General features: G+C 43.0%; 1 protein-coding gene across 1 annotated transcript; it reads left to right on the top strand.

The window, feature by feature from the left end:
- Nucleotides 1-21,666: 21,666 nt before the first annotated feature.
- On the top strand, nt 21,667-22,515 carry LOC124688057 (brassinosteroid-responsive RING protein 1-like). The gene has a single exon (XM_047221773.1). The coding sequence runs from the start codon at nt 21,727-21,729 to the stop codon at nt 22,327-22,329; it is 603 nt and encodes a 200-aa protein (XP_047077729.1). The 5' UTR covers nt 21,667-21,726; the 3' UTR covers nt 22,330-22,515.
- The last annotated feature ends 1,321 nt before the right edge of the window (nt 22,516-23,836 follow it).

Genomic DNA, 23,836 nt, shown 5'->3' with positions numbered 1-23,836 from the left:
TTATTTTTGGTGATGCGTCACCTTATTTAATGGACCAGGCCCATGTATTGTCGGATTAGGTATTTTAGGGGATTTTAAGAGGCCATATAAGTGGAGGAAGCCCCATTTAGAGGTGTTTTTGGCCAACCCTAGCTGGTTGAACGAAAAACCCTTCACTTCCCCATATATATTCCTCTGTAGCCGTCATTAGAACTTGGATTTTGATTAGATTAAAAGTTAGCCCATTGCTGCAACTTCGTGTACTTCTTTTGAGGCCAACGCCCAGAACAAGACCGACTATTCGGAATCCCGCCATTATCAATCAAGCTTTCATCTTTATCGGAAATATCCTGATTGCATCTTAGTTCTTACTTGTTCTCGATTTCAGGTAGGAATTAAGACCTTCTGGTCAGGCTGATCGTGCTTCCACAAGATCAGTAACTCCCGGAGATTGTCCTAGCGATTGCATTGGCACACGAGCTCTGCCCATGTAGTCGGATCGTCAAGCACAAACTCCACCAACAAATCGATCTATCTGCATCTTATCGAAAGATCGGACACCTTTGCCCTATCAGCATGCCACCCTATGGTTCGGGAATACGTAGACATGATTGAAACACCTCTCTGATTAATGACCAACTGTCAACACCCGGATTTTTAATTCCAGATGCCTATTATGCCATACATCGCAATCCCAGGAAGATTGTTTTTGCGAGACATAACAGTTGAATATCATAGAGTCATCATTCATTACAATACCAACATAGTCATTACATAAAAAGGATCACATGATCCAGTCTCATTACAACACTTGATCTATTGATCATTACACAAATACGTAGCGGAAGCGAAGTAGTAGTGAAATATCTATTCCACAGGCAACGCTTGACGTTAGAAGAAGCTCCTAGTTGTCGTAGATGTCCTGCTGGCCGTCATCTTCATACTGCTGTTCAGCTTCATAGTCTGGCCATTTGAATAGCCAGGGACACAGCCGTGAGTACTTTCAAGTACTCACAAACTAATACTAGTGTAAGCACTAACAGTTTGAGGGAAGTATGCTAAGCTCTAGGTTATTTGCATAAAGCCAGTTTTTGTTCATAAACACTTTAGTAAAAGACTCCTCATATGCTAACTAACTCGAGTGGGAACATTAGTGTCATTTCCACAACTCTGTTGTGATTCAAGACCAAGTCACATTTCAATTTCAATTCACAAGTCAAATTTGAAGAAAGATTCTGATGACGGAACAATATGGCCTTTCCAACTGTCCATGACCGCGGACGCGGCTATTCGAATAGGTTTACACTCTGCAGAGGTTGCACACTTGTGCCACAACATTTGATTACATCCGTCAGGGATAACCCCGAATAATCATAACACAGTATGCGGATCATCAACCATTAACCTTTCACTTACACCTCCTAGTATAGGCACCTCTCCCCATGAGCTTGGCCTCCCGGTGATAGCCAACTGTTATCCCGGGAACTGCACAGGCTTGGGTCGTACAATCACCTCATTTCACGTCATTTCACTTTCAACGGAGGCAGCCTCGGCATAACCTCTATGACGCTTGTTCAGAGGGAACCCATACTAAGACATATAAATTTCCAGTTAAAGCCTTTACCCATAATCAGGTATTGTGGGGGTACTCAAGAATTGGAATGGTATCGCATCCAACTCAATCATCAGTTTTTATCAAATTCACCAAGTCATTCAAGTCACATTCACCTTCAAACTCTTTCAATGGAATGACTCATTCACTCCAAGGTTTTCAAAGTAAGTTCAAACACATGTTCCCATCTAGAGTAGTCATTTTTATTTGTTAGCACTAGCAACTAGTCATGAGGGGTGCTAACTAGCTTTGATTGCTTTATACTAAACTTGGTGTTCTTGTGCTACTCTAGACCAAGTGAATCATAAATCAAAAAGTAACTTTGATTAATTAAATTCAGTAAAACTGGTAAAGTAAAAAAACTTAGGATAGGACCATTAAGCATAAAGTAAAATGGGGTGATGCCTTGCTCTTGTTGAGCTTTGCACTTTGCAAGAATATTAGCTTGCCTTGGTTGGTGTATTGTTCAAAGTGGTCTTCTTCTCCTTGGAAGTAGACCTCCACCTCCTCTTGATACTCCTCGGTACTAGCGTTTAAAATCGAATACGAGGTATACAATCACCAAACAAGTCTTAAGGCTATACTAAGCACACACATGGTTCACACAAGCTATTCATTCATCATAACCCTAATCACAAAAAAGGGGGGTTTGGCTTGTGTGTTAAGAAAACTTGTAAGAGAGAAATAAGTTCCTCTCATTGAATTTTTTTACAATTTAATTTCCTCAAATAATAATAAGGTATGAATTCATGTTGAACAAGGTCAACAATTCATATGTATTATTTGGGAAACAAGATTTAAATAAGGTACTGATGTCTACGCCCCCTCCTTTTCCTGTAGACAGTGTTGGGCCTCCAAGAGCAGAGGTTTGTAGAACAGCAGCAAGTTTCCCTTAAGTGGATCACCCAAGGTTTATCGAACTCAGGGAGGAAGAGGTCAAAGATATCCTTCTCATGCAACCCTGCAACCACAAAGCAAGAAGTCTCTTGTGTCCCCAACACACCTAATAGGTGCACTAGTTCGGCGAAGAGATAGTGAAATACAGGTGGTATGAATGAATATAAGCAGTAGCAACGGCACCAGAAAAGTGCTTTGCCCAGGACATTAAACAAGCAGTAGTAACGCAGCAGCAGTAACGCAGTAGAACAGTAAACAAGCAGCGATAGTGGTATTTAGGAACAAGGCCTAGGGATCATACTTTCACTAGTGGACACTCTCAACATTGATCACATAACAGAATAGATCAATGCATACTCTACACCCTTTTGTTGGATGATGAACACCATTGCGTAGGATTACACGAACCCTCAATGCCGGAGTTAACAAGCTCCACAATTCAATGTTCATATTTAAATAACCTTAGAGTGCATGAAAGATCAACACGACTAAACCAAGTACTAACATAGCATGCACACTGTCACCTTCACACTATGCAGGGAGGAATAGATCACATCAATACCATCATAGCAATAGTTAACTTCATAATCTACAAGAGATCATAATCATAGCCTACGCCAAGTACTAACACGGATGCACACACTTGTCACCATTACACCGTGCGGGAGGAATAAACTACTTTAATAACATCACTAGAGTAGCACATAGATAAATTGTGATACAAAACACATTGCAATCATAAAGAGATATAAATAAGCAATTCAATATGCCATTCATAACGAGTGAATAAGTATTACGTGAAATATAGCCTAAGAGACCCACACGGTGCACACACTTGTCACCTTTACACACGTGGGACAAGGAGTCTCCGGAGATCACATAAGTAAAATTCACTTGACTAGCATAACGACATCTAGATTACAAGCATCATCATATGAATCTCAATCATGTAAGGCAGCTCATGAGATTATTGTATTGAAGTACATAGGAGAGAGATGAACCACATAGCTACCGGTACAGCCCCGAGCCTCGATGGAGAACTACTCCCTCCTCATGGGAGACAGCGGCGTTGATGGAGATGGCGGTGGTGTCGATGGAGGAGCCTTCGGGGGCACTTCCCCGTCCCGGCGGCGTGCCGGAACGGAGACTCCTGTCCCCCGGATCTTGGCTTCGCGATGGCGGCGGCTCTGGAAGGTTTCTCGTACCGTGGCTTTTCCGTCTCGAGGTTTTAGGTCCAGGGGCTTTATATAGGCGAAGAGGCGGCGTCAGGAGGTCGAAGGGGCACCGACACTATAGGGGGGCGCGGGCCCCCCCTTGGCCGCGCTGGCCTAGGGTTTGGTGGGCCTGTGCCCCCTCTCTGGCGGTTCTCGTGTGTTCTGGATGCTTCCGGGCAAAATAGGAACCTGGGCGTTGATTTCGTCCAATTCCGAGAATATTTCGTTACTAGGATTTACGAAACCAAAAACAGCGAGAAAACGAGAAGTGGCACTTCGGCATCTTGTTAATAGGTTAGTTCCAGAAAATGCACGAATATGACATAAAATGTGCATATAACATGTAGATATCATCAATAATGTGGCATGGAACATAAGAAATTATCGATACGTCGGAGACGTATCAGCATCCCCAAGCTTAGTTTCCGCTCGTCCCGAGCGAGTAAACGATAACAAAGATAATTTCTGGAGTGACATGCCATCATAAACTTGATCATACTATTGTAAGCATATGTAATGAATGCAGCGATCAAAACAATGTAAATGACATGAGTAAACAAATGAATCATATAGCAAAGACTTTTCATGAATAGTACTTCAAGACAAGCATCAATAAGTCTTGCATAAGAGTTAACTCATAAAGCAATAATTCAAAGTAAAGGCATTGAAGCAACACAAAGGAAAATTAAGTTTCAGCGGTTGCTTTCAACTTATAACATGTATATCTCATGGATATTGTCAACATAGAGTAATATAATAAGTGCAATATGCAAATATGTAGGAATCAATGCATAGTTCACACAAGTGTTTGCTTCTTGAGGTGGAGAGAAATAGGTGAAGCTGACTCAACAATAAAAGTAAAAGAATGGTCCTTCAAAGAGGAAAGCATCGATTGCTATATTTGTGCTAGAGCTTTGATTTTGAAAACAAGAAACAATTTTGTCAACGGTAGTAATAAAGCATATGTATCATGTAAATTATATCTTACAAGTTGCAAGCCTCATGCATAGTATACTAATAGTGCCCGCACCTTGTCCTAATTAGCTTGGACTACGGGATCATCGCAATGCACATGTTTTAACCAAGTGTCACAAAGGGGTACCTCTATGCCGCATGTACAAAGGTCTAAGGAGAAAGCTCGCATCGGATTTCTCGCTATTGATTATTCTCAACTTAGACATCCATACCGGGACAACATAGACAACAGATAATGGACTCCTCTTTTATGCATAAGCATGTAACAACAATTAATTTTCTCATTTGAGATTGAGGATATTGTCCAAAACTGAAACTTCCACCATGGATCATGGCTTTAGTTAGCGGCCCAATGTTCTTCTCTAACAATATGCATGCTCTAACCATAAGGTGGTAGATCGCTCTTACTTCGGACAAGACGAACATGCATAGCAACTCACATGAAATTCAACAAAGAGTAGTTGATGGCGTCCCCGGTGAACATGGTTATCGCACAACAAGCAACTTAATAAGAGATAAAGTGCATAAGTACATATTCAATACCACAATAGTTTTTAAGCTATTTGTCCCATGAGCTATATATTGTAAAGGTGGAGAATGGAAATTTAAAGGTAGCACTCAAGAAATCTACTTTGGAATGGCGGAGAAATACCATGTAGTAGGTAGGTATGGTGGACACAAATGGCATAGTGGTTGGCTCAAGTATTTTGGATGCATGAGAGGTATTCCCTCTCGATACAAGGCTTAGGCTAGCAAGGCTATTTGAAACAAACACAAGGATGAACCGGTGCAGCAAGACTCACATAAAATACACATTGAAAACATTATAAGACTCTACACCGTCTTCCTTGTTGTTCAAACTCAATACTAGAAATTATCTAGACTTTAGAGAGACCAAATATGCAAACCAAATTTTAGCATGCTCTATGTATTTCTTCATTAATGGGTGCAAAGCATATGATGCAAGAGCTTAAACATGAGCACAACAATTGCCAAGTATCACATTACCCAAGACATTTATAGCAATTACTACATGTATCATTTTCCAATTCCAACCATATAACAATTTAACGAAGAAGAAACTTCGCCATGAATACTATGAGTAGAAACTAAGGACATACTTGTCCATATGCAACAGCGGAGCGTGTCTCTCTCCCACACAAAGAATGCTAGGATCCATTTTATTAAAACAAAACAAAAACTAAAACAAACCGACGATCCAAGCAAAGCACATAAGCTGTGATGGAATAAAAATATAGTTTCAGGGGAGGAACCTGATAATGTTGTCGATGAAGAAGGGGATGCCTTGAGCATCCCCAAGCTTAGACGCTTGAGTCTTCTTGATATATGCAGGGGTGAACCACCGGGGCATCCCCAAGCTTAGACTTTTCACTCTTCTTGATCATAGTATATCATCCTCCTCTCTTGACCCTTGAAAACTTCCTCCACACCAAACTCGAAACAAACTCATTAGAGGGTTAGTGCATAATCAAAAATCCACATGTTCAGAGGTGACACAATCATTCTTAACACTTCTGAACATTGCACAAAGCTACTGAAAGTCAACGGAATCGAAATATCCATCGAACATAACAAAACTGGCAATGCGAAATAAAAGGCAGAATCTGTCAAAACAGAACAGTTCGTATTGACGAATTTTATCGAGGCACCAGACTTGCTCAAATGAAAATGCTCAAATTGAATGAAAGTTGCGTACATATCTGAGGATCACTCACGTAAATTGGCATAATTTTCTGAGTTACCTACAAAGCATTTTGCCCAGATTCGTGACAGCAAAGAAATCTGTTTCTGCGCAGTAATCCAAATCTAGTATGAACTTTACTATCAACGACTTTACTTGGCACAACAAAACACTAAACTAAGATAAGGAGAGGTTGATACAGTAGTAACAACTTCCAAGACACAAGTATAAAACAAAATTACTGTAGCAAAATAACACATGGGTTATCTCCCAAGAAGTTCTTTCTTTATAGCCATTAAGATGGGCTCAGCAGTTTTAATGATGCACTCGCAAGAAATAGTATTTGAAGCAAAAGAGAGCATCAAGAGGCAAATTCAAAACACATTTAAGCCTAACATGCTTCCTATGCATAGGAATCTTGTAAATAAATAAATTCAAGAAGCATAATGCAACAAGCATAGAAAGATAAAACAAGTGTAGCTTCAAAAATTTCAGCACATAGAGAGGTGTTTTAGTAACATGAAAATTTCGACAACCATATTTTCCTCTCTCATAATAATATCCAGTAGCATCATGAGCAAACTCAACAATATAACTATCACATAAAGCATTCTTATCATGAGTCTCATGCATAAAATTATTACTCTGCACATAAGCATAATCAATTTTATTAGTTGTAGTGGGAGCAAATTCAACAAAGTAGCTATCATTATTATTCTCATCATCAAATATAGGAGGCATATTGTAATCATAATCAAATTTATCCTCCATAACAGGCGGTACCAAAAGACTACTATCATTATAATCATCATAAATAGGAGGTAAAGTATCATCAAAGTAAATTTTCTCCTCCATGCCCGGGGGACTAAAAAGATCATGCTCATCAAAACCAGCTTCCCCAAGCTTAGAATTTTCCATATCATTAGCAACAATGGTGTTCAAAGTGTTCATAGTAATATGTTCCATGGGTTTTTTAATTTTCGGATCAAACCATCCATGTCTTAAATCAGGAAATAGAATAAGAAGCTCATTGTTGTCCATTATGCCTTACTAGTGTAAACAAGAAACAAAAAGATGCAATTGCAGGATCTAAAGGAAATAGCTTTGAGCACAAACACAATGGCGCCAGAAAAGTACTGTTACCTGGAACCGGAGTATGAGTGTCTTTTACCTTTCCTCCCCGGCAACGGCGCCAGAAAATAGGTACTAACCTTATACAATTTAAATCTTACTCTTACAACAATTTAATGTCTCTAAGTAATCCAATATGAGATGATATGGACTAAGTCAACACATCACTTTGAATTGCTTAGGACCATGATTTAAATGAGAGGGAACCTCTCATACTATTTGAGAATTAATTTTGGATAAATTTAAATGGACTAGAAATGGCCACATAGCCACTATTTTGCTCTAGTCCATGATCATACAAACAACTATGTGATGTTTTTGCATAAACTTGTAGAGTATGGGAAATGTGATTTATGAGAGTTGAAATCAACTCAAAATCACTTAGGGTTTATTTTTAATAATTGTTTGAAGTTACAAAAGTCTCTGCCTTGTTATTTTTATCACATTAATTCTACAAACAATTTTGAGATGAGACCAGTGAGGTTGGATATAGCTTTTTACCAGCTTTCCAACAATGCCAAATTCATCAAATTTGGCCTAGTGGATTTGAAACTATTCAAATTTGAAAATGGCATCCGTGAGCAATTTTGAATTAAACACAAAATAGGATTTGAATTAAACGGGCCGGCGGGAAAACTAACTGGGCCCAACTACGAAAAAAGGAGATGGGCCGGCCCAGCTGTACGTCTCGCGTGAGCGGGCCGCCTGACGCTGGGGTCCACGCGTCAGCCTAACATAAAGAGCGAAACGGTATGATTCAAACCGAGCCGCAGGATTAGAATGCAATCCAACGGCTGAGGATCGTCGTCATCGACGACGAGTGGCAAAGCTACTGGTGGCGACAGTGGGGGTGGGAGGCTCACCGGCGGCGCGACCATGGTCGGCGACGTGCTGTGGCGGTGTTGTCGACGACGGGGAAGCAGCGGGTAGCAGTGGCGTCTCCAATGGTGGCCGAAATCATCGGCGAGCTTCTCAGCACCTCCACGGGCTCCGACGACCAAATTGGATGGCTACGGTGGCTAATCGAGCAGAAGAGGTGGTCGAGGAGGTTGAGAAGAGAGAGGGGAGCACGGTGGTGTGAAGAACAGAGCGCGGGGATGGCTCCTTTTATAGCGGCGTAAGGTGGCCGTGGTCTGGCGGTGAGGTCAGCTACGGCGACGCGGCTACAGGGGCGCTGGGGCACTGGCATTGACGCGCGTGACTCGGCGATGTCATGGCGGTCATGCAGGGCCTGATTGCGGTGAAAACGAGGCGCAGACGAGGACAGGAGGGTGACGGGAGCGCTCAGTACTGCGGCGGTGGTCGTCGACGAGGTCATCGGCTACAGCATTCCCGCGGGCAGGTGATCATGTCCTGGCATCTCCTGGCGTCGTGGTGGAGCTGCTGGCGAGCAGAGAGGGGTCGGGGTGATGCAGGTGATCGGGGCGACATGGTCGTCTGGCGCGCTCTGGCTCGGGTCGGTGCACGCTCTGGCGCGCTCGTGCACGTCTGGGCACGCGTGTTCTGGCGCGTGCAGTGCACCACTTGGTCGACGAGCGTGTCTAGCAGGCTCAGGTGAGTGAGAGGAACACGAATGACAAGGTGGTGCACGTTGGAAATGTTCAGAGAGGGAGATGGCATGAGGAGAGGTGGGCTTGCCACGGCATGGTTGTTCTTGGTCAAAATGGTGATGATTTTGTGTACCACTGGTTGTTTCTAGTGCTTGGCAAGATGCAGAGGGTACATGGCAGCAGTTTTGATGACCTAAGCTTGATGGTTTAGGCCATGGTCTGCTGGTTAATAGAGTGTGTTGGCTTGGCAGAATATTGCACACAAGGTGCTTGATGAAATGGCCGCAAGAAAAATATTTTTGAATTTTTGAATGAATTTTGGTGGGTTTGAATTGAATAAGATTTGGAGTAGAGTGGTGGTGGTCAAATTTGAGGTAGTTTGCAAAAATCCAAATTGCATATGATCTTAAATCTGCTTCAAAGTCTCCACTTTGCTTGATCATATCTTTGAATCCACTAAGAGTTTGCAGGGGTGTTCTTGGGCAAAGTTGTTCACCTTGATGTTGTCTTGGATGAGGTGCAAAGAGTTGGCAAGGTTTGGTTTAGAAATCTCTAATTAACAGGGCTCAAAGTAGGCATCAGGTTATAAATGTCACAAGTGACCATTAATGTATGTGAGTTGGAATTTCATTTTATTTTCATTTTGATTTGAGTTTCTTTGATTCCAAATGTGTTTATAAGTGTTTAGTAACCATTTCCAACCAATGGTGCAAGCCAAAATGGTCTAGGTTCAAGATTTGCAAAAATGGCATAAACCCTATGTGAGGTTTTGTGATTTTCTAATTTCATTCTTTTCTTTTGGTTTTTTCTTTTATTTGTGATCACAAGGGATCAAGTGTAGGGTTTTAGTACATTGGTAAGGTTTGCAAACACTCATCATGGCAAGATCACACAAATGCACACACACTATACATAATACTATATGCAAAGATAAAGGTTTTTGTTAGGTGCTAAATTTGAATTTTGGAAACTGATGACCCACAAGTATAGGGGGTGTATCGTAGTACTTTCGATAAATAAGAGTGTCGAACCCAACGAGGAGCAGAAGGTGTTGACAAGCAGTTTCGATGAAGGATTCACTGTAAATGCTCACAGACAAGTATTCAGGGGGTTTTGATATAGCAGATAAATAAAGTACAATTAAGTAAAATGCGAGAGTAATAATTGCAGCGAGTGGCCCAATCCTTTTTAGCACAAAGGACAAGCCGATTTGTTTACTATGATGAGCAAACGTTCTTGAGGACACACGGGAATTTAGTCTAGTGCTTTCGCTTCATATAGTTGATTAATCTTCATTGTTTTGATAAGTGTTGTGTGGGTGAACCTATGCTAATGCACCGCCCTTCCTAGGACTAATACATACTTGTGATTATACCCCTTGCAAGCATCCGCAAATACAAGAAAGTAATTAAGATAAATCTAACCACAGCCGTAAACTCCGAGATCCTGCTATCCCTCCTGCATCGATATACCAACAGGGGTTCAGGTTGCTGTCACTCCGGCAACCCCACAATTAGCAAAAGAATACAAGATGTATTCCCCTAGGCCCATAAAGGTGAAGTATCAACATGACACCACTAGAAGAATAACACCACAACTTAAATATCAAACCATTGAATATTACTCAACATAGTTCACTACTAACATTTAGACTTCACCCATGTCCTCAAGAACTAAACGAACTACTCACGAGACATCATATGGAACATGATCAGAGGTGATATGATGATGAATAACAATCTGTACATAAACCTTGGTTCGATGGTTTCACTCAATAGCATCAATAACAAGGAGTAATCAATACCGGGAGAGTTTCCCCTATGAAATAATCAAGATTCAACCCTACATGTTACAGCGGTGACGAGGTGCAGCGGTGGAGATGACGGTGACGGTGGTGAAGATGATGGTGATGATGATCCCAATGAAGTTCAGCTCGATGACGGTGACGATGGCGTCGATTTCCCCTCCGGGAGGGAATTTCCCCGGCGGATTTCAGCCTGCCGGAGAGCTCTTTTCTCTCTGGTGTTTTCCGCCCCGCAAAGGCGGTTGTGACTCTTCGCGATTACCCCCAGCACCTTAGGTTTTCGGGTAGAAGAAGTACGCGAAGGAGAGGCGGCCGAGGGGGGCTGTGGGCCCCCTCCCCACAAGGCGGCGCGGCCAAGGTAGGGCCTGCGCCGGCCTATGAGGGGCCCATGGCGGCCCTCCTCGGTCCCTCCTTTTGGCTGGCTCCTTCTTCGGGAGAAATAAGAACTTAGGTGTAATTTCCATCAATTGTTGATCTTCAGAAATATTGCATTCTGACGGTGCTTTTTCCAGCAGAATCCTGACTCCGGTGAGTGATTCTCCAATAATCATGAAACATGCAAAATAGGTGAAATAACATAAGTATCATATCTAAATATGAAATATATCAATGAATAACAGTAAATTATGATATAAAATAGTGATGCAAAATGGACATATCAGAAACCACCATTCTCATTGATTGAAATTTTTGGGATGTTACACCAACTGCCGGATCTGGAAACCCATGATGGCCTCTTTGCTTTCCAAGAATTAACATTGTCGTTTGAACCTTAACGCCGAGTCATATTCCCTTTGTCGCATGATACCTAGTTTGTCCGAGACCTGATCTTCAGTATCTCCATACCTAGTTCAGTCTCATTACCAACAAACACATTTACTCGTTCCCATGATATTACATTCTCGTAACCTAGTCACATGCTTGCAAGCTTCATAGATGAAATATCACCGAGTGGGCCTAGAGTACCAATCCATCATGATACATCTCCGACGTATCGATAATTTCTTATGTTCCATGCCACATTATTGATGTTATCTACATGTTTTATGCACATTTTATGTCATATTCGTGCATTTTCTGGAACTAACCTATTAACAAGATGCCGAAGTGCCGATTCTTTGTTTTTCTGCTATTTTTGGTTTCAGAAATCCTAGTAACGAAATATTCTCGGAATTGGACGAAATCAACGCCCAGGGTCCTATTTTGCCACGAAGCTTCCAGAAGACCGAAGAGGAGACGAAGTGGGGCCACGAGGTGGCCACACCCTAGGGCGGCGCGGCCCCCCCTTGGCCGCGCGGCCCTGTGGTGTGGGCCCCTCGTGCCGCCTCCTGACCTGCCCTTCCGCCTACTTAAAGCCTCCGTTGCGAAACCCCCAGTACCGAGAGCCACGATACGGAAAACCTTCCAGAGACGCCGCCGCCGCCGATCCCATCTCGGGGGATCCAGGAGATCGCCTCCGGCACCCTGCCGGAGAGGGGAATCATCTCCCGGAGGACTCTACGCCGCCATGGTCGCCTCCGGAGTGATGTGTGAGTAGTCTACCCCTGGACTATGGGTCCATAGCAGTAGCTAGATGGTTGTCTTCTCCCCATTGTGCTTAATTGTCGGATCTTGTGAGCTGCCTAACATGATCAAGATCATCTATCTGTAATTCTATATGTTGCGTTTGTTGGGATCCGATGAATAGAGAATACTTGTTATGTTGATTATCAAAGTTATGTCTATGTGTTGTTTATGATCTTGCATGCTCTCCGTTACTAGTAGATGCTCCGGCCAAGTAGATGCTTGTAACTCCAAGAGGGAGTATTTATGCTCGATAGTGGGTTCATGTCTCCGTGAATGCGGGAAGTGACAGAAATCTCTAAGATTATGGATGTCTCTGTTGCCACTAGGGATAAAACATTAGTGCTATGTTCGAGGATATAGTCACTGATTACATTACGCGCAATACTTAATGCAATTGTACGTTGTTAGCAACTTAATACTGGAGGGGTTCGGATGATAACACTGAAGGTGGACTTTTTAGGCATAGATGCATGCTGGATGGCGGTCTATGTACTTTGTCGTAATGTCCAATTAAATCTCACTATACTCATCATAATATGTATGTGCATGGTCATGCCCTCTTTATTTGTCAATTGCCCAACTGTAATTTATTCACCCAACATGTTGTTTATCTTATGAGAGAGACACCTCTAGTGAACTGTGGACCCCGGTCCAATTCTCTATACTTGAAATACAATCTCACTGCAATACTGTTCTACTGTTTTCTGCAAACAATCATCTTCCACACTATACATCTAATCTTTTGTTACAGCAAGCCGGTGAGATTGACAACCTCACTGTTTCGTTGGGGCAAAGTACTTTGGTTGTGTTGTGCATGTTCCACGTTGGCGCCGGAATCCCTGGTGTTGCGCCGCACTACATCCCGCCGCCATCAACCTTCAACGTGCTTCTTGGCTCCTCCTGGTTCGATAAACCTTGGTTTCTTTCTGAGGGAAAACTTGCTGCTCATCATACCTTCCTCTTGGGGTTCCCAACGAACGTGTGAGTTACACGCCATCATTATGGTGTGGAGGTTGATGAAGTCAAGGCAACCTTAGTTGATACCGATTAGATATGATCTCATGGTCTATGAAATAAGTTATGGTGTTTCTAAGTTATCGCAATGCTGAAATTTGTGAAAATAGTGTGTTGGCTTGTGTCCATAACATCATTCATCCAATGAAGTGACTCCATTATTGGTTAACATGAATTTCCATCGTCAAGAATTTAACATGAATGTCCATTATCAGCAAACATTTATCATCTATTGATCAATGGACTAGTTTACTAGGGTCATGGTTTTGTTTACATATCACACATGTTCTAATGTTTCTGCTTAATAAAGTTATAGCATGACATAAAACTTATTATCAATATTAAAGATATGACAATAAAGAAGCTTTATTATTTGCCTCTAGGGCACATATCCAACAACTTTGTCTAGTATCGTCTCAACTATTTATAAGGGAAGGTCTGTGAATTGTCCCGAACAATGTATATATGAACATATGTTGTCATGAAGTTTATGTTCAATCTGTTGTCTGTTGCTTTGTATGATCTTATGTATGTTGCTTACTTATGTTATTGTCCCATAGTAATGCACAAAATGGTTGGTTCTCACCAGTTCGAGAAGAGGTTATCATATCCCTGTTCAGTACATAACAAAAACATGACCAGCTAGTTACTAGACAAAACACCTCATCGAAAGAATGGGCCTTCGTTTCTCTCACAAAGCTAAATTGAAATTTTTGGCAACCAATCGAAGTGCATAAACAGACCCAAACCAAGTATGGATCCATACATCTCCTACTGGACCAAAATGCATATGGATGAAAAATCCATGAAAGTATCCATACACGGTGTCAACCTACCACTTCGAGCAACACTTCACTGACATGCCTGTCGTGCCACGGCTTTGCCACCTCGTCACGACCAGTCCCACGCATAGCAGCTGGAAATAGGGAAAGGTAGTCTCTCCCACGATACCGATTCATCGTCCCAGAATCGGATTTAGGAACAAGGTTCCAGTCGTAGGATTTAGTGCTGAAATGCGCCCCTGCCTCTCTGTACTCGACCGAAGTTCACCGACCCCGTAGCCTCGGTTTGACCCAATTACTAATTACCCGACCTAGTAAACAACGCAAGCCACTGGCGAGAGTCGAACTCGAATCACAAGCTACAGGCTGCTAGGGTTAACACCTCAAGGGCTCAAAGATTTCATGTAATTTCTAGTCTGTTCTCCCTTTGATGTTGATGTTTGTAGATTATTCTTCTCTCTTTTGTACAACTGCTGAAAATTCAGTAATTGTCGGGTTCACATTCCTCGACCCACGGTACCGTACAGGTTTATCGTACCGAAACTGATTCGATTGCGTCCCCCATGTAGAAAAATCGATCGGGAGATGTGTACCCATGTTGGTCCCTGTTTTTTCTAGCCTCCGACTCTCATCCCCAATTCCCGCCCCTCGTTCCCGCCATACCAGAAACAGAGCAGCTATTGTCCCACAGCCCCACTCACCTAAGCAAGAGGCTCTTTCCTAAAACCAGCAGCCATCGGCAATATGTCGTCTCTTTTCGCGGCCGCCACTAGCTCGAAGCCGGTCTCCGGAGACCCTGAAAGCCATCCACGCACGACTGTTTGACTGCTTGCAAAATGCTGGCCATGGACGTCACTTCCTGCAAAGAACTAAAAGTATTTGTTACTGGATCCTCAAGTCCATCAAGGATTGATATCGTTTTTTTTTCCTTCTTCTTTGATTTGATAAAATATGAAAATAAACAGTATTTCTATCTCCTTCTTAGATCTTTGTTTAGCTTTAGTCTCTTTATTCAACCAATAGTTACTGAGCTCTAGGTAGATAACATTCAATCTAGCTATCTCATTAGATAGATCTCAAGTTTCAGATTTTATATCTAGGGTATCATAATCCTCCATCAGAGATTTCTCCTTTTTTCTAATATTAGCATCTATATCATCACTCCAACACGAGGCTAATTTTCTAAAATATCCTACCTCCCCTTGCCAACCATTATTACCTCACGCTATTAATATATTCTTTTTATTGAAAAATGTGTACATGCTTGATAAATAACAGCTCCATCGCTTGTCATGTTCATTGTGCGATAGATACAGCGAGGTAGCCAAGCTACCACTTAGACCAGCACTTCTCTCACATGCCTTTCGTGCCACAATTGTTCCTCCCTCGAGAGCGGTGATTTTAAAGGAGCCGGTAGGTGTAGGTGTCACATCTACCATCCACTCTCTACTTTAAGATTGGTGATTGGTGTGGCTTTTGACATTTGTCTAATATAAAACTAATAATTGAAACATAAGTGAAACTTTTTTGAAACTAAAGTGATACATGAAAAATATTGTGAAACAGTCTGACAAAAAGTGAAACTGATGACATCATTACTGACGTCACTACGGTTTATTTCACAAAAATATTAGTGTTTCAATTATATTTCAATTATGTTTCAAATTTGTTTCACAATTTTGTGACAAAATTGGTCAGCACATGGCTGACGTCACTGCTGTAGGTACTGTTCACTGTAAAAAGAGGTTTTCGTTCCTCCCTCGTCAAGTTCGACTAATCCCACTGCTCCACTCAAGTAAGGAGACTATTTTCCAACACCGGCAGCCATCGGCGATTTGTCGTCTCTTTTCACGGCCGCCACCAGCACGAGGTCGGACTCCGGAGACCCTGAAAGCCATTTGCGCGCGACTGCTTGACTGCTTGCCTAAGGCTGACCATGGAAGTCACTTTCGGTTCGTGCAAGGAACCAAATCCCAGCGTACTTTCTTGGCCTACTCTTGTTCTTTCAGATGATAGACCGGTAGCCTGCCAACCATAAGCCATAGGTTATCTATAATTATACACATAATCTTGGCGCGCATATATAATGGCGAATGCAAACGATTCCTAGAATACAAGGCGGTTGGAGGCGACCAGCTTGAGTGAGTGGCACACTTACTGAACAGATCTTGTCTGAACTTTTAGAACGGAACACCGGATCCCTCATCGATACGGAGACGCTTAATCTAGGAGATGGTAAAATGCCCAAGCGAAAAGAGCCAACACAATTAGTTAGCCGGTCCAAGAGGGAGGCTGCAAGAAGATCGCCCGGAAGGTGTCGTCCTTGTCTCGTAGCTGGCACCTAACATAATCTTCTAAGCAAGTGGTTACTGGGGCCTTTCCTCTGTCGCTTTATGCCCTTAAATATTCCTTAGCAATCTCGCTGGCCGAATAAGGAATTTGACAGTTAATCATAGAACTCAAGTCTTTGTTCAAGCCTACCTTTCCCATGGCGTGTGTGCTAACATTCCATGGAAAAGAACTCAAGTCAAAACCGAGCTCCTCAGTCCTCACCTCACAAGCCCAAGCGACCAAATGCTTACAAAGAGTTCGTTGTGCAGGAGCAGCAACCTGAGACTGGTCAAACGATTGTGACCCGGTTGAATCCAAGCTCAGTAGGAGGACAAGGAAGATTAGAGCTTCTCTCTGGGAAAAAAAGGAAGAACGGAGCTGTGAACTTGCGATAAAATGATAAATGATAGAAGTGCAAAGAAAAGTGTGGCAAATTATAAAATCCCCCGACTTCCTGCGACCTATAGGAGCCACCCTCCTCGATCTGAAAGCAAAAGTATAGACAAAAGAACCTTCCAGTGGCTGCTATTTTCCTCTCCTTTCACTTCTCGCCTCTTTAAGTTAGAAACATTATTAATCCTAATATTAAACCTAATTTTCTGACGAATTTATACCTAGAGTGAATTCCACTTTTTACCTTATAGTTACGTATTTGGACACATATTACCCCATTTAATGCAACGTTTACAAAAATATCCCATATATAAGTTTTAAACATGGTTTTACTCTAATTTAGCATTTTGTTTGTATTTCTAAGATAGAACCGGCGTATTTCGTCGATGTGATGCGACAAAATGTGTAAATATCGGAGACCCTCATCTACGATTATGTCCATACTTCTCTTATCCAAAAAAATTTCATTCCTTGTTCCCGTACTGATATTTTTGAAAGTAGGTAATCACCTCATAACTTTTCCAATGAATACGCACCAGAAATCGAAGGTCCAAATATTCTAAAATGCATAATATGGATACTTTTTTATTCAACAGGGTAATTAGTGTCACAACTGCAGAACTACGGGGTAAAAATTAGAATTCACTCTTATACCTACAAGGGGAACACCCCCGCTTCATCGTTACAAATACGCTTCAACGCTTAGCCTATGCTAGTTTACCGGTATCTGTGGGCACAGTCGATTTTCCGATAACCGCTGCGTGTCATTTTATTATTGGAAGCCGGAAGCGGTGGAGAACAAGAAAGGAAGGGAAGAAGAAGATAGGCCAGCGCCATCGTTAGACTCCAGATCGGCCACCGCCACCGCCTAACTCCAGATCTGGTCCACCACGCCGTCTAGGCTATCTGCCATTGCCGCCAGTGGCCGTCTCGCCGCACCACCTTGCTCAAAGCTTGACCTCCGCTGCACCGACCTTCCCTCAAAGGTCCACCGCCACCAAGGTGGTATGATGAGTGGTAAAAACACTTATCTTTATCTTCATTTAAACCAGATACCTTTCATCATTATGATGCAAATATCTCTCTAAACTTGCTTCCAACCACTAATTATCGCAAAGATGTGCAAATCTTCTTATTACTAATAAAAAATACAAACTAAGATTATCACCAAGTCAACCAGTCCTTAAAGGCTAGAAGCAGCTGCTCATTCCTAGTCTGCTCATTCTGGTTATGGTCATGAGTGTTCCTTCCTAGTCTGCTCATTCTGGTTACAAAGCGAATAACATCTTTTGGCATTACCTCTTTACTGAAGAATTGAAGATCCTGGAAAACAATGAACATAAAGAAGATAGCCATGAGTTGACAAGTAGGTGTTCAAAATGAGATGCTCTAATTCTATTATTCATTTGGCATGCCCTCTCACTGTTAATATTTAGAAGTTTTGAAATACAAATCAATTCTTGGCCAACATGTGTTGCCCATAGAAAGGTAGAATTTTGGTTACTCATCTAATCGTTCTTGTTAATGAAAAATTTATTTTAGTTGTCTTGGCATAACAAAACATGTATGATATGTTGCCATTACACTATCCATGCTAAGCTTTTAGATGAAAATGTGTGGGCTATGGCTACCAATTGTAAGTGAACTTGCCTTTTAGATATTTCAACTTAAACATAAAGCTCCGTATGATCTATGTTTCTTTGTCATGGATGTTCAAGGCTTACCTGGGGGATGTTGATGAGTGGTAAGACACGCATCTTTATCACTTTTTAAACCGGATATCTTCCACCATTCTGATGAAAATATCTTTCTGAATTTGTCGTTAATCACTGATTATTGCAATGATGTGCAAATATCCTTGTTATTTGATTGTGTGCAAAAATGGACATCTTAAGGAGAAAATCAATGGCAAGTAATGAAGAATTACGAGATAGGATTATCACCAAGTGAACCAGTCCGTGAAGATAGGAAGTAGTAGTTTTACCGACCACGGGTACAGTCACCCCAGTCCGTACGGGATGACCGTACGAGAGGTCGGTGGCTCCGCCTCGTCAAACCAAGTTTTTGTTGTGAAGCCCACTAGGGCATCAAGGAGAGAACACCACGAAACACCTCATTCCATCGCCACAAGTCAAATCCATTCTCCATCGACGCTCCATCTTCATCACTATCGACTCCAGCGCCTCATCCATCATCACCACCTGCCCCTCTCATCTACTTTGTAATATTGATTTCATCACGACTGGCAACATTGTAAAACTATTTATTATTCATCGATTCAAGATTTCTAATACAATGTTATGATTGTTGTGTAATTATGTGTGATGAGTCCTCATGGACTAAGGGCTGATGCCTAGCCTCGCATCATCAAGTGCATCTTTTTTATTCATGGGATACTGTTTAGTATGTCAATCAAGATCCATCTTTTTTGTTTATATTTTGCCTCAATCCTAAGTTTAACTGGTATCCAAGTCTGCAAAGATTGATACAAGTATTAAAGCGAGAGTAGAGGTAGTAAGGATCCGACACTTATACCAAAGTGAGAGAGTGGATATCGGTCGGTACTGTGATTACAATTTAGGGGTTTACATTAGCGTCATAAATATTAATGCTTTGTGTGTTTATCTTAATAACCATGTTTCCTTGCGATGCCTGGAATTCATAGTGGCAATTAAGAAGTTGGGAGAGCTTGCTATTAGAGGTATGGCAATGAAGTAGTTGGGGGAGCTTTCTACTAATCGTGCACTTATCACTCAACCCGTTGTTGATGTGGAGAAATATGAAATTAATCCTAGCTTCTTAAACTTTGTTCAACAAACCCACTTTGGTTGTTCCCTTCTGAGGATGCAGGTATGCACTTAAACACTTTTATTGAGATATATGAAATTATGCGCATAAAAGATATAAACCCTGATGCGGTAAAATTATGTGTTTTCACTTTTCGCTTAGAGGAAATGGTTGCTAGCTAGGACTCCTAAGGGGAATATCAGTTCATGGGAAAATTGTTGCAAATATTCATGACTAATGTTTTCCACCTGCTAAAACTATGCAACTGCGTTCTAATGTTACATGTTTGAGACAAGAAGACCATGAGCCACTCGTGTGTAGGGTTAAATGAAGGAGGACCTATAAGAAATTGTTCGTAACCATCGATGGAAGAATGGCTAATACTTAGTTTATTTTATTATGTATTAAATTATATGTCTAAATCTATGGTTGATTGCAGCCGAAGGCGCATTCATGAAAAAGGAGAAAGTTGTTGTTCGATTTGAGCAGCTCGGAGTAGTTGCCTATTGGGTTTTGACTCCCCTACAATTATTTTTTACCCTGAATGTACGTTAATATATGCTTGAATATTTATGATGAAATGTATTGTATTAATTTTTCCGATAAAGGAACTTTATTACATAAATATATTAAGCGTTACACCTCACTTCTGCATAACTGAGATGCACACAACCGCTTACAAACCCAGGATCAAAAAGCATAAAAAAAGTCTCGATACAAAAACATGATGCTGTATCGACCCCTAAGATGGCGAAGAACCAATCCTGAGATTATGCTCCCATCGATGTTTAGTAATAAACTGCCCTGCCGTGTCCTTCAGCAGTGTAGACACCTCCATAAACATGTCACGATTATCCATACGCTGAATAAGTGACCATGAATGGTGCAAAGTACTGCACCAGTGGATAACCTGCATAAGAGAATAATTTTATCATTAAACACTTTATCATTTCTACATAGCCAAAGCGATCAAATAACAACACTAGCTCCCATCATAATAAGTAGTTCAAATCTGTGATCCATCCCATTAAGCCAATTGACAAAAATATTGGCAACACTTCGTGGCGGATATAAGGTAGAGCCTATTTGGATGACTGACCATATAAATCTTGCAAAGTGGCATTGGAAGAATAGGTGTTTAATTGTCTCATCATGATGATAAAATACACTTTTTTTTTTACTTTCTAGCCAATTATGTTTTACAATGTTATCCTTAGTAAGGATTACCCCATGAAACGAAGATACCATGCGAACACTTCTGTCTTCATAGGTGTCTTCATCCTCCATATATTCTTAATATTAATAACCGGTTGTAATGGTTGGATCAACGTTTTATATGAGGAATCCACGGTGAATTTTGCAGTCACCTTTAGATTTCAGCGAAACACATCTGCCCCCATGTGACATTTGGACGAAAGCTAATCGAAGTAGCTATTAATACGTATCTCTTCCATTTCTGAAAAAGCTTGTCAACCTTATCTAGATACGGAGGTATATAGACATGTTTTAGCTATAGATTCATCCATATCCGAAAACAGTTGCGAATCTTTGTAGGAATGGAGGGATTAGGATAATTGATTATTAATTATTTGATGTGTGCATTATATATGGACAAAAATGAGTAAACCAGCGTACTGAAAATGCACATTTATGAATTATGAATTAGAAGAATAAATGGGACACCCATAATTTGGAAAGAAATGATGGATGGGCCAGAGGCAGCATATGAGTCCACCGTCCAATCCTGAGGCTGGCCAACACGCACACCCACGCCACGGCGGGACCAACCAACTACCGCCGCCCGAGGCCACCCCCACACTCGTCGTCGATCTTTCCGCGTTATTCCCCTCCCGGCGTCGTCTTCCTCGATTCACGCTCTATATAATAGCCCCACCACTTCCACTGTCAGTTGTCACCCCCGTGCTCCTGTCTGCTCGGCGACACACGCATCAAAGAAACCATCTCAAACTCTCCGGCAAGATCGACGCCATGGGCTTCCCGGTGAGCTACTCGGAGCTGCTCCTCCCACGCCTGCTCCTCCACGCGCTCCTCCTCCTGGGCCACCTCCACCGCTTCCTCGTCTGGTCCTTCCACGCCGTCGGCCTGGGCGACCTCATCGACGTCGGCGTCAACGCGCCATTACCGGCGCAGGACGACGCGCACTGGCACGGGTCAGCCTCAGCCTCGCTGCAGCACCGGCGGCCGGGCTTCCGCGCCCTCCCGGCGGTGGCCGTCGACGAGGCGCTGCCCGCGCTGCGTCTCGACGAGCTGCTGGCGTCCTCCCCGTCGGTGTGCGCGGGCGGCGACTGCTCCGTGTGCCTCTGCGGCGTCGGCGGCGGCGACGAGGTGCGGCGGCTCCCCAACTGCCGCCACGTCTTCCACCGCGGCTGCATCGACCGCTGGATGGCGCACGAGCAGCGCACCTGCCCGCTCTGCCGCGCCCCGCTCATGCCCGGCGGCGGCGACGACGCCAACCTCCCCGAGGTCTCTGACTACGATTTCCCTTACCCGTCCCCGCTGCCGCTGATGCCCACCCCGACGCTGCTGCGCCCGCACGAGCTGCTGCTCAACGGCCTGGGCGGCTTCCAGTGAGAAGCAGAGCTTGCGCTGTGACCTGTAGATAGGCGGCATGGAGAAACAGAGACGACGAGTACTACTCTTAATTAGGAGATTAGGTTGCTATATGCTAGGCCGATTCCATCTTCCAAGACCGTGGAGCTGTGGATCTCTTTTTGCAGATTAATAAACCTGTTGAGCCATGAATCTCGTATTTTGCTACATTTGGGTCGCTTGTGTGATGCTTCCCCATTTCCCTTTCTGGCCACGACAGTCTGCTTCGATTTCTGAAAGAAAGAAGCGGCCGGCGAGACCAGACCATGAAAGTCTGGCTTCAACGGGCAAGGTGCTTCCTCGGGCCTTCCTGAATTACTCCGCCGACGTTTTGATCGTGCTTGACCTATCTGCCGCCACCGTGTGTGCCCCACCGCATAAACAATTCCGGAAGCTGCCCCATTGCTTCCGGTTCCGGCTCACTCGCACCAAACGGCAAGTGCTAGTCACACACTCACACTGAAGCTAGCATGGCGTGTGCGGACTCGTTTGGAAATGTGTCGCGAAAGCGTGTCGCGAGTGTGCTGATTACTGGTCGCGCGGTTCCTGCTCCGAATCGACCACGATGGGCGAACGGGAATGATCGATGAGGAGGAGAAAGCCTTCGGGTCCACGGATTTCGCCGTCGGATACATGGGACGTTGAGGTTTCGGGCCAGCATGCTTTCGACGTGCCGTGAAAAGGGCTGGCCCACGGGCATAGTTTTGTATCCCTGTCACGGTTCAACATGAAAGAGAGAGCATCCCCACCGGCCACCGGTGCCCTCCAAAGACAGAGCCGTTTGGGGGCACCGGAAAAGCTGCGGCCAAATTGGGAGCAAATTAAATAAATTATTTGCACACCAAACCAAATTGTTCATTACAACTCATACAAATAAGATTAAATAGTTTAAAAAGCCAAGACACATATCAAGAATGTTTCCTTTCCTCGCCCACAAATGCTCCATCAGATCATCGCAAAGTTGGAGATGCATTTGCTCATCGTGGATTTCTTGCTACATGCCGATGAAAGCTGAAAGCTCGGTCGGCACCTCGTGATCAACTTCAGCTAGAGGTCCTTGGCTCTCAGAGTTCATATCCGCAGCTTGGGGATCATCGCGGTCACACTCGATGATCATGTTGTTCATAATCATGCAGGCATTCATCACCACCCACATATGAGAAGTAGCCCAAGTTAAAGAAAGGTACCTGACAATGGCAAAACGAGCTTAGAGCACGCCAAATGCCCGCTCAACATCCTTCTTGGTGGCCTCCTGGCACTATGAAAACCATGTCATCTTTTCAGTGGAAGGTGTGCAGATTGTCTTCACAAATGTCGCCCACCGAGGATAAATGCCATCGGCCAAGTAATATCCATTGTTTTATGTGTAGCCATTGACTTCACAGTTGATCACATGGGCATGGCCTTCGGCAAGTTTACCAAAAACTAGTGAGCGCCGAAGCACGTTGATATTATTGTGCGATCTAGCCATGCCAAAAAAAATGCATGC

The sequence above is a fragment of the Lolium rigidum genome, chromosome 2 (assembly GCF_022539505.1).
Source record: "Lolium rigidum isolate FL_2022 chromosome 2, APGP_CSIRO_Lrig_0.1, whole genome shotgun sequence".
NCBI lineage: Eukaryota > Viridiplantae > Streptophyta > Magnoliopsida > Poales > Poaceae > Lolium > Lolium rigidum.
Note: the sequence above shows the minus strand (reverse complement) of the source record. Positions and strands in the feature narration are given on the sequence as shown.